Source organism: Amblyraja radiata, chromosome 1, assembly GCF_010909765.2.
Source record: "Amblyraja radiata isolate CabotCenter1 chromosome 1, sAmbRad1.1.pri, whole genome shotgun sequence".
NCBI classification, from domain to species: Eukaryota; Metazoa; Chordata; class Chondrichthyes; order Rajiformes; family Rajidae; genus Amblyraja; species Amblyraja radiata.
Genome location: NC_045956.1, coordinates 167974906 through 167991784, shown reverse-complemented (window position 1 = coordinate 167991784; position 16879 = coordinate 167974906). Strand labels below are relative to the sequence as shown.

At 43.0% G+C, this 16879-nt stretch overlaps 1 protein-coding gene across 1 annotated transcript in view; it reads left to right on the top strand.

Annotated features, from left to right (window-relative positions):
• The window catches only part of polr1a (RNA polymerase I subunit A), a 151741-nt gene extending 136248 nt beyond the window's left edge, over window positions 1-15493 (top strand). Inside the window, exons 32-33 of the mRNA XM_033039941.1 lie at window positions 6369-6533; window positions 14942-15493. Of these exons, the coding sequence (XP_032895832.1) occupies window positions 6369-6533; window positions 14942-15042 (266 nt within the window). The 3' untranslated portion in view covers window positions 15043-15493. The remainder of the gene's footprint in view (window positions 1-6368; window positions 6534-14941) is intronic.
• Window positions 15494-16879: the final 1386 nt, after the last annotated feature.

Below are 16879 nucleotides of genomic sequence, written 5' to 3'. Positions count from 1 at the left end.
AACTTCAAGTAACCCTTGCTTTCCCTCTCTCTCCATCCTTTCCCCTTCCCAGTTCTCCGACCAGTCTTACTGTCTCCGACTACATTTTTATCTCTGTTTGCTTTGTTGTGACCTTCTCCCAACTGACAATGGTCTGTTGATCTACATTCCCTTTATCCTGTTTTCACACCTTACACCTTGTTATCTATACACTTCCGTATCTATGTACTGCCCACTCCCATGACATCAGTCTGGAAAAGGGTCTCGACCCGAAACGTCACCCATTCCTACTCTCCAGGGATGCTGCATGTCCCGCTGAGTTACTCCAGCATTTTGTGTTTATCTTCGATTTAAACCAGCATCTGCAGTTCCTTCCTACATATTTCGTAAGTGGATTTGGTAAGTAGATTTGGGGCAGCACAGCGGTAGAGTTGCTGCCTTACAGTGGCAGAGACCCGGGTTCAATCCCGACTATGGGTGCTGCTGTACAGAGTTTGTATTTTCTCCCCATGACCTGCGTGGGTTTTCTTCGAGATCTTCAGTTTCCGACCACACTCCAAAGATGTACAGGTTTGTTGGTTAATTGGCTTGGTATAAATGTAAATTGTCCCTAGTGCGTGTAGGATAGTGTTAATGTACGGAGATTGCGGGTCGGTGCAGACTCGGTGGGCCGAAGCGCCTGTTTTTGCATCATATCTCTAAACTAAATTAAACTAATCAGCAGTAGGGCTTGAGGCACTGGAGCCTGATTTAACGACTAGTAAGACGGTGGCTTATTCTCTGCTTGTCCACTTCCTTGCCTAATTTCTTCATGTCCAAAAATCCATCAACCTCAGTCTTGGAGGAAAAAAACAAACTTAACATTCACGTGTATCGGGTAGAACAATAGGGTAGATGCACAGAGTCTTTTACCCAGGGTAGGGTGTAGTGTATTTTGGGTACTTGGAACTGACTCAAAAGAACTCTCAGATACAGGAGTAAACTAGCAAGCTTCTTTATTGCTGGACGCCACCATGAGTCTCCTCCAGCGCATGCGTCCCCTCGCACAAGACATAACATATGCTAATTACATTATATACATTACACTGCTCCCCATTTAGATTGGAGGCGAATAACACCATTTCTAGTACGTTAAATATAATTGATTAACACACAGTTGCAAAATTATATTATTACAGTCATCTTACATTACATCCTCATAACTGTAATAATCGTACTAAAACAGCACTTATAATGGTTCATTCCACTCATCTTTCTAATCACTCTAGCTCTACCTGTATCTCTGCCTCTTCCCTTTTTAAATATCCTAATCTAATTTGCAGATTTCTTCCTGTTCTTGATATTCTGCTAAAGTTAAAATTTCTTCAGTTTCTGTTCCTTATTTGTAGGTGGGATCTGACACGTGACTGCAGGTTTTCATTTTTCAGTCGCTCTCTGTCGCTCAATTTCCTGGCGCTACGTATTTATCTGCTCTTGTTGTATAATGACATTCTGCAATGCATAAACATTTGTCCATTGCTCAGTGAAGGAAGCTCCATGCTGGACTATACTGAAGTGTCCTAATCGCAATCGGTCCTGCATACTTTTGTCTCGACCGACAAGCCTCTCTTCTTTAGACTTTTCTGTTAACAGCTTTTTGCTCATCGTCACACATTTATTTAACCGTTCTTTGCAACGTTTAAGCCTTTTCTGCTGTTCGTCTATTTGTCTTCTTAAGTCACCTTTCTGGTTATTCATCAAGAAGTAGGATCTATACTGTCCTTGCAATACAGCAGTGGCTTTGATTTGCGCTCTGTATATTTCTCTTACTACATAAGCACGGTAGTGATACTGCACTACAACTGCTGTATAAATCGGTTTGAGGAAGTCTTTCCTATATCGTTTAAGTCTTTTGTATCGTTTCAGCCTTTTCTGTTGTGCGTCTATTTGTCTCCTTAGGTCTTTCCTATACCTACTCATACGGAGTACTAACTGCACTTTTACAGTAGCTCTCTTTTGCTTAACCACCATACTCTTGTAGGCAGTTTGAATGGTAATAGTTGCATCCCTCATTGACTGATATTGCACAAACTGGGAATGCCCTATTTTACATGCTTTGTACCATCTCTGGATGGAAATGACTGCTTGTCGCATAGCTCTGTACCGTACCCTTAATCGGTAACCACGGTATGCAGCTTGCAGAGTGACTACAGCCGCCTTTTGCATCAAGAAATGCTTTCTTGTAATGCACATTCTTATGAATGACTTAATACAGCGTGCTGCCTTGGTTTTTTCTACCAATACTCTGGCTTTGATCCCGCGGTATAAGGCCTGAATACAAACCACTGCTTCTCTCAAACTCTTATACTGTCTCACTTGGACATCTCTTATCTGGCATTCTCTGTATCGTTGCTGTACAGCAATGGCAGACCAGCGTAGTTTCTTAAAATACTGACGCTGTTTATACATCTGATAATAAGTCTGTATGACCTTGACAGATTTATGCATGCCCCGCAGTTGCCTTCGAACAAGCATTCCACGGTAGGCTGCCTGAAGCAGTACAAAGCTTCTGCATACCTTCATGTAAGTTTTGCAATCACTTTCCATTTGAAGGTGTGCCCTATAATGGGTTTGTACTATTATATCTGCCAATCTCATTGCCTTGTATTGACGATATACTCTGTGCCTTCTAAATGCTGCTTGTATTACCGTTGCTGCCTTCTGTTTGTTCCGGATTTCTTTCCGTACATTCATACCCCTGAATGCAGCTTGAATAGCTAGGGTTGCCCTTTGGATGGCAATTTCTCTTTGCCTTTGACTTCTGCCACTTTGCATTTGCCCTTTGTCCCTTAGCACTTGACCTGTGTCATTTTGCACTTGACTTGTGTCCCTTTGCACTTGACTTGTGTCCCTTTGCACTTGACTTGTGTCCCTTTGCACTTGACCTTTGTCCTTTTGCACTTGACCTTTGTCCTTTTGCACTTGACCTTTGTCCTTTTGCACTTGACCTTTGTCCTTTTGCACTTGACCTTGGTCCTTTGAGAGACTCTCTGCCCTCTTTAGTTCAGGCTCCTTGCCTCTGGACACCCTTGGAGGTTTTGGCGTGAAATGAGCCATTAAAGCCTCCTTACACTCCTCATACATTTTATCTGTGGGCGCTGCTGGCAAGAGTAACATACGTAAGGTCTGATAACCCTCTCTTCCTAAGCCTAATATGAACCATGCTCTCTTCTTCTCCTCTGCAGCGATATCATTGGAAATGAAACAAGCCTCCAAGACTTTGGTCCATTTCACAAAATTACACCCAAAATCTAACTGGGGCACGTTTCCTACAATTTGAAAAGCCATGCTACCTGTTTCTATTCAGGTGTACTATCTTCTTTTCTCTCACTGTGTATTCTGCACTAGACTTAATCCTTCTACACACTAAGAAGTGATCCAGCCCACTGACTATTACTAATTCTTATAATAATAGATTTATACTATTAACCAACATTTCATGTTAATAGACATTTAGAACATTTTAACCATATTCCTGCTATGCACACAGATTTACTATTAATAACAGTGACCAATGCATTACATCCAAACAGTCCCGCTTTTACTGTGAAGGAATAGTGAACAACGCATTACATTGTACAGTCCCGCTTTTACTGTGAAGGAATAGTGAACAACGCATTACATTCTACAGTCCTGCTTTTACTTTGATGGATTTTACTGGTCCAGCTTGTCAGCCTATGGACTCCAGTGCCTTCTCGACCTCTCGAGCTGTCCCCACCGGTACTTTTGCTGCTGGCCTTGCCAGACCTCCACTATTGCTGCTTTTGCTGGCTCCTCCGGGCTTCACCGTTACTTTTGCTGCCGCTGGCTCGCTGCCAAGTCGACTACTGCTGCTCTGCTGACTTGCCTGCCCGCTGTCTCCACAGCCCTCACGACCGGGCTGACTCTACTCCCGACCGGGCTGACTCTACTCCCGACCGGGCTGAAGTGCTTGAGTACTGTCCTGCTTCTCTCGTGCGGACCCACTCCTTGCTCGGGGCTGGACTTCCTCTCAGGCTTTCCCCCTCGGCCAGTCCGCTTCTCTTGCGCGGCCGGACTCTCTTTTCTGCTCGCGGTCGAGCTGACTCTACTCCCGACCGAGCTTTCTTTCACGACCGGTCCGCTTCACTCGCGGCCAGTTTTCTTTTACTCTGCCGGTTCGCTTCTCACGCGTGGCCGGGCTTTTTTTCTCTCGCTGCTGGTCCGCTTCTCTCGCGGCCGGCTTTCTCCCTCGACCGGGTTGACTCTTCTCCCAGCCGGGCTGACTCCGTTTCGTCGGTGGCTTCACTGGACCTGTCCGTGACCTACCCGGTACTAGGCCCTCACTCGACGTCGTTGGCGGCTCCTGGGCCTGGCTGTGGGCTACACAGCCCTGGAAAACATCCGAAGTCGGTGGCAGCTGGTGGGCCTCTTCTGCCCCTTTGCCTTGGCTGCACAGCCCTGGAAAATGTTCCAGGTAAGTTGACACCGTCGCTGTCCTGCTGGTTAGACTTCCAGCTTTTGGCTGCTTTCTTCGGTGACACTTACTTACTGCCCCACTTGTTTTCCTTGCTTCCTGTTCCGACCTTTCTTTTCTTTGGCGCCAATCCAAAACCGTTTGCCGCCAAATCTTTTGGCTTGGTGCCGTTCCACTTTGTTTCCAAACACAACCTTATTTTTTTCTGACAGTCCTTCTTTCCTTTTCTGTTCTTTTATCCTCTTTGTGCTATTGTTGTGTGTTTTGGTGTAACAATTCACCTAAAACTTATACAAAGATTATTCAGCTTGAGGAATTTGACAAAAGGAAAACTCAGTCTAAAATGAGTAACAATCCGAAGGACGACATCTTGCCACGTAGACACAACATAGAGATAGCCTGACAAAACTCGCCGACTTGTACAGCTGATGTTTTAAATGCAGTCCCCGGCATAGAGGGATCTGCAGGCCTCTCTTGTCCAGCTCGCAAACAACTGCGACACAGCCCCGTATCTACAGTTTAAACTGTTAAACAATCCTGCGTGTTGCAAAACAGTGAGTTCACAAACTCTATCCCATCCTCGTCGCCAATTGTAGTGTATTTTGGGTTCTTGGAACTGACTCAAAAGACCTCTCAGATACAGGAGTAAACTAGCAAGCTTCTTTATTGCTGGACGCCACCATGAGTCTCCCCTAGCGCATGCGTCCCCTCGCACAAGACATAACATATGCTAATTACATTATATACATTACATAGGGGAATCAAGAACCAGAATACATAGGCTTGTGAGAGAGAATACTGTGCAGTGGGTACATGGAACATTGATCTCCAAGCTCCTTGAGCATCAGAGTAAGCAGATTCTGACCTTATCCGAACCTAAACAATGTGCACAAGGCTTTGTGCTCTTTCAGTTATAGACTGTGCAGACAGGAAAGGCAGCCTCTCATCTAATCTTGTTCAGTAACTTTGCTAGATTTAGCACTTCAAGTGCTTATGAGTGTACCTGCAAATGCATCCGGTCTGTCTTCTAACCACAGCCTGGAGCATGTTGTGTCCATTGCTACCTCTATGTGCACATGCAGAGCCTCTACTTGCTGAAGTAGCCCAGCTGTGGTGCAGGGATCCAAACTTGACAGTTCACAGAAACTTTTTTCTAAATGCAATTTAAAAAGAAGATTTCAGCAAACTGAGCAATAAGTTGGGGATTTTTTACATGTGATGGGATGAAGCAACCTACTGATTTGCTTCATCCTCTGAATTATTCTCTTAATCTCAAGCTACAATCTGTTATTGTAGTTTGCAACCTAGGCCAATAATAATAACCTTGTTTAGTTGATTATTATTGTCACGTGTACCAAGGTACAGTGAAAAGCTTTTTGTTGTGTACTATCCAATCAGCGAAAAGATTACAATCAAGCCGTCCACATATACAGAATAAAGGGTATAATGTTAAGTGCAAGATAAAGTTCAGTAAAGTCTGATTCAAGGTCTCCAATGAGGTAGGTGGGAGGTCAGGACTGCTCTCAAGTTCGTGAGAAGGCAGGTTCATTACATCACAGGAACAGGCTCTTCGGCACACGTTGTCCACATGAACATGATGCCAAGTCAAACTAAACTCTGCCTACATGTGATCCATATCGCTCCATTTCACGGTAAGTTTTCTATGCTTTGCTACACCTGTGTGGTTGAAAAGAGGATTTTTTTTTGCCAGAGTTTTTAACTTCAACAGTTTAAAATTCAGGTCAGTGCTATTGGTCAAATCGAGGTCTGGATCTCAAAGTAATTCTACTGTGCAATGAGTGGCAGCAATTCAATACAGCCATATTGTGCAGCTGTCTTTCCTGGAAGCTTAATATCATTGCTCATTTTCTGTGCCGTTTGATTTGAATCCTATTTCTTGTCTTGTTTTGCACAGGTATCCAAGTGGACCCACGACATCTTTCTCTCGTGGCAGATTACATGTGCTTTAATGGATCGTACAAACCATTTAATCGCATTAGCATTCAGTCAAGCTCTTCGCCACTTCAGCAGATGACCTTTGAAACCAGCTACAAGGTTTTAAAACAAGCAACTATGCTAGGTAAGATAATGACAAAGCTGATCTGTTACAGCTGAGTGGACTCAAAGCCATATAACCTATCCCTACTGTTATGCTTTTTCATATCAGGAAGTATTAGTTGTACATTCTATTTTTGACAATCCCCTCTTTTCCTAAATGTACCTTTGTCAAAACTTCTAACAAGACATCTAACGAGGGCGGCACGATGGCACAGCAGCAGAGTTGCTGCCTTACAGCACCAGAGACCTGACAACAGGTGCTGTCTGTACAGTTTACATATTCTCACTGTGACCTGCGTAGGTTTTCTCCGAGTGCTCCGATTTCCTCCCACATTCCAAAAGCGTATAGTTTTGTAGGTTAATTGGCTGCAGTAACATTGTAAATTGTGCGTAGAATAGTGTAAGCGTACGGGGATTGCTGGTCAGTGTGGACTCGATGGGCCGAAGGGACTGTTTCCATGTTGAATCTCTAAACTAAACTAAAGAGATGGCAGAAGCAATATTTTAAAAAGCAGTTCTTCCTTCAGTTGATGGATGTCGAGGTGCTTTTGATTTCAGAAGTGGTTTTGGATGACAAAAGTGAAGAGAGGAGGTAGGAAAGTTTGCTGGATTGTCTTTTAGTGAGAAAAGGAAACGGTCTAGATGTTCACTGATAATGTCGCCCACATTGTGTTTGCTACTGCATTATGGGCAGCTCACTTGATAGCAATGCATTGTTTATGAACCAGAACACGTTGTCCACATGAACATGATGCCAAGTCAAACTAAACTCTGCCTACATGTGATCCATATCTCTCCATTTCACGGTAAGTTTTCTATGCTTTGCAACACCTGTGTGGTTGAAAAGAGGATTTTTTTTTGCCAGAGTTTTTAACTATAAATCAGAGCATTGAGTATAGAAGTTGGGATGTAATGTTAAAATTGTACAAGGCATTGGTGAGGCCAATTCTGGAGTATGGTGTACAATTTTGGTCGCCTAATTATAGGAAGGATGTCAACAAAATAGAGAGAGTACAGAGGAGATTTACTAGAATGTTGCCTGGGTTTCAGCAACTAAGTTACAGAGAAAGGTTGAACAAGTTAGGGCTTTATTCTTTGGAGCGCAGAAGGTTAAGGGGGGACTTGATAGAGGTTTTTTAAATGATGAGAGGGATAGACAGAGTTGACGTGGAAAAGCTTTTCCCACTGAGTAGGGAAGATTCAAACAAGGGGACATGACTTGAGAATTAAGGGACTGAAGTTTAGGGGTAACATGAGGGGGAACTTCTTTACTCAGAGAGTGGTAGCTGTGTGGAATGAGCTTCCAGTGAAGGTGGTGGAGGCAGGTTCGTTTTTATCATTTAAAAATAAATTGGATAGTTATATGGATGGGAAAGGAATGGAGGGTTATGGTCTGAGCGCAGGTATATGGGACTAGGGGAATTTTTTTGTTCGGCACGGACTAGAAGGGTCGAGATGGCCTGTTTCCATGCTGTAATTGTTATATGGTTATTATATGGTTATAATAACTGTGTTTTTGATTTTCTGTTTTTGGATTGAATTCTGTTTTTAATTTGTGTCATTGTGATGTCTTTAATTACTTGTTTTACTCCGATTATATGTTTTTATTCCGATTACTATGTAAGGTGTCCTTGAGATTTTGTATGAAAGGCGCCCATTAAATATAAAATTTATTATTATTATTATTATAATATGGTGGTGCAGTAATTAAATTACAGCATTAATGATTTACAGTAGTAGCCCAGCTATTAGCCCAGCATTAATAGTTAATGTCTTGCATCAGCTAAACAGCTATGGTTACAAGCCAGGCAGCAGAAACCACTTTCAGAATAGTAGATAATAACAATATAATCTCACTTGTGCTTCATTTTGACTCGATTGTCAGGGTTTCTGGGACATCCCCAGCACCTCCAGTGCTCAGCTAGCTGCCAATACTGAATTCTTGAAAGAATCAGTTTGAGTTTTAATAAGCTCTATTTTATTGAACCAGAATAGCTGCCTTCCCTCACAGTGGGAAACGTTGATCCCACTATGGGGGGATGTTTTTTATGTTTAATGTTAAATTCTATAATGTTGTGTTTATTTTATTGGTTTTCTGCATTGGCAACTTAAATTTCACTACACACATTGGTGTATGTGACAATAAATGTCCTTTGTCCTTTGATAACATCCATTTATTTCCAGATTTGTTTTTGTAATTGGATTGAACGTCCCGTAGTAAGACACTGGATCTTGAACTTGTTCTTCAGTTTATTATTCCAAGCTACTAAATCATTAATGCTGTAATTTAATCACTACAACACCATATTCTAGTTCATAAACAATGCATTGCTATCAAATGAGCTGTCCATAACGCAATAACAAATGCAATGTGCGCAACATTGTGGCACAGCGGTAGAGTTGCTGCCTTACAACACCACAGACCCGGGTTTGAGCCTGACCATGGGTGCTGGCTGTACAGAGTTTGTACGTTCTCCCATGACTGCGTGGGTTTTCTCTAGGAGCTCTGGCTTCCTCCCACACTCCAAAGATGTACAGGTTTGTAGGTTAATTGGCTTTGGAGCAAATTGTAAATTGTCCCTAGTGTGTACGATAGTGCTAATGTACGGAGAATGCTGGTTGGCGATGACTCAGTAGGCCGAAGGGTCTGTTTCCATGCTGTATATCTAAACTAAATTTTACAAAAAGCTAAAAACTAAGCAACTTTGCATGCAGTAGTACTTTTAAAGTTCGTTTCACTTCAGACTGACTAAAACGCAATAAAATTAGTAATCAAGTAGTAAAATCTTTATTTTGCCAGGCGGGAGTGGCAGTAAACTCTTACAGTATGTAATATCCAGACTATAGGTTCACTCTATCCCCACACACAGAGGTAATGTTCAATCAGACATATTTATACCCCAATATCAGCTATTCAACAATACTTTATCTTACAGAGCATTGTACAGCCTCTTGCCTGTTAAGATTGACAGGTTCTTCTGAGAGAGGAAAGGTTAGCCCATATATGGTTATGCTAAAGAAGCTGTTTTTTTGCAGATTCAAGCATTCTTGTTTTTTGACCTTGTTGATCTATTGTTTGTACATTGCAATAGTAGAGCAGAGGGAAAGAACCGTTGTCTGAACATACTTCTGATTGTTTATATCATAAATGAAAACATCATGTAGTTGTGCTGTTATCTCGCTGGTGTTATGGAAGAATGGCGAAAACATTTCTGGTAGCCTTGCTAGTGTAATAGGAGAAAGGTGAAAGCATCCATTTTGTAACTTTTAAAACTTTAAACTTTCTCAGTACTGCAGAGGTGGATTGCACTTCTAAACATTTGGCCGGTGCTTTTTGATCAGGATGGCTAATCATTTAGAAAGCAGAAGCATTTGCAAAGTGTAGAAAGATTAAATTTACTAATATGCATTTTGATATCAAGATTGAAGTAGTGTTGAGTCTCTTTATGGTGGATAAGATCCTGGGGTCCTGATGGGATCCATCCCAGGTCATTGAAAGGGTGAACAGAGGAGATTGCTACGGTCTTGACAAAGATCTTTGTATCCTCTCTAACCACAGATGAGTCTCCCCATCAGGGGCAGTGAAGTTATTGGAGAGGATTCCTGTTGATAACATTTACAGTAATTTGGAAGAGAATGGGTTAGTTAGGGACAGTCACCATGGCTTTCTACTCAGCAGGTCATGTGAGGTTACAAAGGTGATTGATGAGATTATGACAATGGATGTTGTCTACATGGACTTTTAGTAACGCATTTGACAAGTCCTTCAGGTTTGGATGGATCCAGAAGATTAAGATACATGGTGACTTGATAATTTTGAATAGAACTGGCGTGCCTAAGTAAGACTGAGGGTTGTGGTGGAAAGATATTATTCTGGCTGGAAGTTTATGCCAGTGGTGTTCTGCAAGGATCAGTGCAGGGACTTCCATTGTTTGTGATATATATAAATGGCTTGGATGTAAGGTTTGCAGGCGACACCAAAATTGGTGTTGTGGAGAGTGAAGTAGGATATCAAGTATAAAGCAGGATCAAGTATAAACAAGAGAGAGCTAGATAGGGCTCTTAAAGATAGCGGAGTCAGTGGATATGGGCAGAAGGCAGGAACGAGGTACATAATCTAATTGAATGGCGGAGCTGGCTCGAAGGGCCAAATGGCCTACTACTGCACCTATTGCCTATTGTCTATTAATATGGGTGGAGAAATGTTATATGGAGTTTAATCCGGGCAAGTATGAGGCGTTGCAAGTGCAGGAGAACAGTATATAGTTAATGGCAGGACCCACAACAGCACTGTTGTACAGAGAGATGTTGGGGTCCAAGTCCATAGCTCCTTGAAAGTAGCAACACAAGTAGTTCCAGTGGCATAGAGTCACGTGGTATGCTTGCCTTCTTCAGTCAGGGCATTGAGTATGAGAGTCAAGAAGTCATGTTGCCCCTTCATAGAACTTTACTTAGGTTGCATGTGGAGTATCATGTGCCTGGCCACCCCATTACAGGGAAGGATGTGGAGGCTTTGCAGTGGAAGCAGAAGAGATTTACCTGGATTTTGTCTGGATTAGAGTGTATTCAATGTAAGAAGAGGTCTGGCAAATTTGGATTGTTTTCTCTGGAGTATTGGAGGCTGAGGGGAGATGTGTTATTCTAATTATAAGAGGCTAGTCAGAATCTTTTCTCCTATAAATTGCATGAATTGAGAACATGATGAAACACTTTCCATTTGACAGGAAGTTTATGCCCAGTGGTGTTCTGCAAGATCAGTGCAGTGCTAACCATTGTCAAGTGGCTTGACACCACCCAATACAAAGCAGCCCACTGATAGACACCTCATTAACTCCCCTGATATCAGTCTGAGGAATTTGGAGTATCATGTGACTGGCCACCCATTTCTTCTCTCCAGAGATGCTGCCTGTCCTGCATTACTCCAGCATTTTGTGTCTATCTACCCCATTAACTACCTGTAGTTACTCAATATAACTTACTATTCCAAACGCACCTGCCACCTCTGCCACAAGTAGAACATCGTCAACACCAGGTTCCCTTTTCCCACTCGCACGTCATCCTGACTTGGAAGTATCTCGCCAGTCTTCCGTCATTGCTGGAGCTCCCTGCCCAAAGACACAGTGGGAATACATTCTGCAGTAGTATAAGAAGATTGTTCACCACCAACTTCTCGAGAGCAATTAGGACTGGATGCTAAATGTAGATCTTGTTGACCTAGACCCTAAAAAAATATTTGGATGGAGTGACCATAACATACCAAAAATGTATAAAAATGTAGTAACTTAGATTTATCTGAAACTATGGTTTTAAATCTAAATAATGCAAACAGTGAAGATCTAAGTTATAGGTGAAAAACAAAGCAGATGCAGAAAATCTAAAATTAAAAGTTGATGAAAATGCACAGCAGATCAAACCGCATCTATAGGATGAAAAGCAGAGTAAATGTTTAAAGTTGTCAGAACTGTTGAAGGGTCTTCATTCTGAAACATTAATGGGCCTGTCCCACTTAGGCGATTTATTTTGGCGACTATCATAGTCGTAGCAGGTCGCCGAAAAAGTGGCGACTGAACCCCCCCTCCCCCCCCCCCCCACGACAATGTCTACAACAACCTACCACCTAGTCGACGGCAAGCTACTGACAACCAGCGACCCATTAGGACATCCACCTACAACAACCTACGTCCACCCGCGACAAGCTACGACAAGTTACGACCCTGTCGGCAACAACTGAAGCCAACTTAAGACAATTCAGTCTTACTGGTACCTGTCAGCAATTGACGTAGGTTGACGTAGGTAGTCGCGAATGGAAGTTACCGAAGTCAGCACCGGCGACAACCTACAACAGCGCCTACATCAGGAGAAGTCAAGCTATGCTCATTGGCGTCAAGCCAGCTGTCGCCAAAAAGTTTTGAACATTTCAAAATCCAGCGGCAATCAGAAAAACGCTACGATTCTTTGGGCGACTGAGGAGACTACTCACAACCATACATGACCGTTTGACGACAGCCTAGTCGCCTGTAGTCACCTAAAAAATCGCCTAAGTGGGACAGGCCCATAACCTTTGCTTCCCCTCCCGCAGGTACATCCTGACCTGCTAAGTATTTCCAGCCTTTTCCTCGTTATATCCAGCATTTTTTCCAATTATTCATCTATATTAGATTGGGACGCTACATTGTTCATAAGTTATAGGTGCAGAATTAGGCCATTCGGCCCATCAAGGCACAGCCAATCAAGGCTGATCTATCTTTCCCTCTCAACCCCATTCTCCTACATTCTCCCCATAACTCCTGTGTGACCTTCAGCAATCAATAGTTTTCATTCAGAATTAAAGGGAAGAAGCTGTTCCTGAACGTTCTGAATTCTGATGTATCCTCCACGTGTGTTTCAAAGCCCTGACATAAGTGCTGGAACAAAGCCATAGTGCATACATAAATCTTTCATAGGCGGCACAAACCGGTTTATGAAGCAGATTGAAATCAAGCACAAAGGATCCTGAACTTTATGAATAGAGGCAGGGAGCACAGAAGCAAGGAAGTTGATTTTATACTCTGTAAATTACTACTTATTGCACTCATGGGTTTCCAATCAGGCGTGGGAACCCTGAGCAGCTCTTGTTTCCCCCTCCCCGAGTTTCTGTACCCATTTGCTGAACCCTCACTGCAAATATTAGCGGACGACAGGTAAAGTCAGCAATGAGGGCAGTGGCACCACCAAATTAAACTGGAAGGGTAAGCAAAAGGACATTGAAGAGATAACAAGCTGCATTATAAGAAAAAAGTTTTAGGAAATATGTTGTCAAGCTGGAAAGTGTGCAGAGAAGATTTACGAGGATGTTGCCAGGACTCGAGGTCTTGAGCGATAGGGAGAAGTTGAGCAGGCTAAGACTCTATTCCTTGGAGCATAGGAGGATGAGGGGTGATGTTCTGGAGGTGTATTAAATCATGAGAAGAATAGATCAGGTAGAGTCTTACCCAGAGTAGGGGAATCAAGAACCAGAGGACATAGGTTTAAAGTGAGGGGGGAAAGATTTAATAGGAATCTGAGGGATAACTTTCTCACGCTGGTGGTAGATGTATGGAACGAGCTGCCAGAGGAGTTAGTTGAAGCACGTATTATCGCAACGTTTAAGAAACATTTAGACAGGTATATGGATAAGCCAGTTTCCAGTTTTAGAGGGATATGGACCAAGCGCAGGTAGGTGGGACAAGAGTAGATGAGACTTGTTGGGCTGAAGGGCCTGTTTCCACATTGCTAGAGAGGATTTGAGTATAGGAGTAAAGAGGTCCTTCTGCAGTTGTACAGGGCCCTGGTGAGACCACATCTGGAGTATTGTGTGCAGTTTTGGTCTCCTAATTTGAGGAAGGGCATCCTTGCTATTGAGGCAGTGCAGCGTAGGTTCACAAGGTTAATCCACGGGCTGGTGGACAGCCATATGAGGAAAGATTGAAAAGACTAGGCTTGTATTCACTGGAATTTAGGATGAGAGGGGATCTTGGAGAAACATATAAAATTATAAAAGGACTGGACAAGCTAGATGCAGGAAAAATGGTGCTAATGTTGGGGGAGTCCAGAACCAGGGGCCACAGTCTAAAAGACCTGTTCCACTTGGGCTTCATTGGGCGACATGCGCGTGACGCGTAAATGATGTTGTGTAAAATGACGTGCAAATAACGCCCGTGGGACAGGCCCTTAAGACTAAAGGGGAGGCCATTTAAAACTGACATGAGAAAAAAACCCTTTTCACCCAGAGAGTTGTGAATTTGTGAAATTCTCTGCCACAGTAGGCAGTAGAGGCCAATTCACTGGATGGATTTAAAAGAGAGTTAGCTAGAGTTTGATAGGGCTAGCGGAATCAAGGGATATGGGGAGAAGGCAGGCACGGGTTACTTCTTCTTCTTGCGAATGAAACATAAATAAACCAAAGAAATAGTTAGATCTCAAGCCGGGTGTTGAGCAGCCAGGGTGTTGTCTCCGAGTCAATGTCTGCCAGGCCCTGAGCTCCATTTGGTGGGTGGTAGAGATGACATGGTTGGCTGTCTGTTGTTCTGCTCTGCATTCGCAGGCTGGGCTCTGGCGGAGCCCCCATCTCCACATGCTGGCGTTGAAACGCCCAACTCCAGTACCAAGTCTGTTGAGCTTACTGATTGAGGATGATCAGCCATGATCACAATGAATGGTGGTGCTGTCTCGAAGGGCCAAATGACCTCCTCCTGCACCTATTTTCTATGTTTCTAAGACTCTATGACTTAAGAGTAGAACAGAATACCGAGAAAGAACTGGAGTTTTAAAAAAGGAAAATAATTTCCCTCATGAAAGATTTGGGCAGTGCACTGGTAACACCTTGGTGGGTTCTGAAAATTCTAGTGTGTCAGGACCTATTCTTTTACTATTGATTCATCTTTTTTTCTCCCCTTTCTTTCTATCCTTTAGGCTCTCATGATGAATTGAAATCTCCATCAGCCTGCCTAGTGGTTGGGAAAGTGGTCCGTGGTGGCACGGGGCTTTTTGATTTGAAGCAGCCTCTTAAGTGACTCATCTGATTAAAGGGTAAAATATTCTTGGAAGTAGAAACAGACAGGAAATTATGTTTTGGATATTTTTATTGTACATCCTGTCAGACTCCAGATCAACGAAGACAAGACGCAGAGGAATACAAAAATAACACAAGCCCACGTGTCTAAAGTGGCTGTTTACTGCTTCGAGCTATTTGCTAATGAAAGGGGTGGGGTGGGAGGAAAAATACCCACCCCCTCCCCATACAGAAAGCACAAATGGATCAAAGTGCAACAGAAGATGAATGTGAATGCTCAAAGCTGGCAGTGGCAAAATAGGGGAGGGTTTTTTTCAGAAGTACTGCTGCTTTATGCCATTACAACGCTGCTGTGTGAGGAAGCAGTAACTCCACTATTGTGCCTAGGTGGTTATTTGAATAAAATTCTACCAAGCCTCAATGAAGGCAATAAAGATGTGCTTTGGATGAAATTATTTTTGCAGATGTTTTATTGTGGAGCCATCTTATATGCATTTATACCACAATGATAAAATCTTAACCAGAATTTTAACAGGACCATAGTCAAAGCAGTTGCCTTTGGTCATCGCTGGTTGCTAACCATTATGCCTCCTCTTCCTGTTCCCATACCGACCTTTCTGTCCTGGGCTTTCTCCATTGCACACATATTCACCTCATATTCAGCTTGGAAAATTTACAACCCAGCGGTATGTACATTGAAGTCTCCAATTTTAAGTAACAACCCCACTTCCCCCATTCCCATGAAATTTCTTCCTTGCTCAGCTCTGGTGAAGAGTCCCAGATAAATACTAACTGTCTATCTACCTGACCAGCTGAGATTTTCAGGGGTTTTTTTTCAGATTTTTAGCATTTACTGTTTTTTGTACTTTCTTGGTAAATGTTGTTGTTGAAAACCATCATAGAAACATAGAAATTAGGTGCAGGAGTAGGCCATTCGGCCCTTCGAGCCTGCACCGCCATTCAATATGATCATGGCTGATCATCCAACTCAGTATCCCGTACCTGCCTTCTCTCTATACCCTCTGATCCCCTTAGCCACAAGGGCCACATCTAACTCCCTCTTAAATATAGCCAATGAACTGGCCTCGACTACCCTCTGTGGCAGGGAGTTCCAGAGATTCACCACTCTCTGTGTGAAAAAAGTTCTTCTCATCTCGGTTTTAAAGGATTTCCCCCTTATCCTTAAGCTGTGACCCCTTGTCCTGGACTTCCCCAACATCGGGAGCAATCTTCCTGCATCTAGCCTGTCCAACCCCTTAAGAATTTTGTAAGTTTCTATAAGATCCCCTCTCAATCTCCTAAATTCTAGAGAGTATAAACCAAGTCTATCCAGTCTTTCTTCATAAGACAGTCCTGACATCCCAGGAATCAGTCTGGTGAACCTTCTCTGCACTCCCTCTATGGCAATAATGTCCTTCCTCAGATTTGGAGACCAAAACTGTACGCAATACTCCAGGTGTGGTCTCACCAAGACCCTGTACAACTGCAGTAGAACCTCCCTGCTCCTGTACTCAAATCCTTTTGCTATGAAAGCTAACATACCATTCGCCTTCTTCACTGCCTGCTGCACCTGCATGCCTACTTTTAATGACTGGTGTACCATGACACCCAGGTCTCGTTGCCTCCTCCCCTTTCCTAATCGGCCACCATTCAGATAATAATCTACTTTCCTTTTTTCGCCACCAAAGTGGATAACCTCACATTTATCCACATTATACTGCATCTGCGATGCATTTGCCCACTCACCCAGCCTATCCACCCTTATCCACTCTACTAGTTACATCCTCGAAAAATTCTATAAAATTTTTCAGACATGATTTACCTTTCATAAATCCATG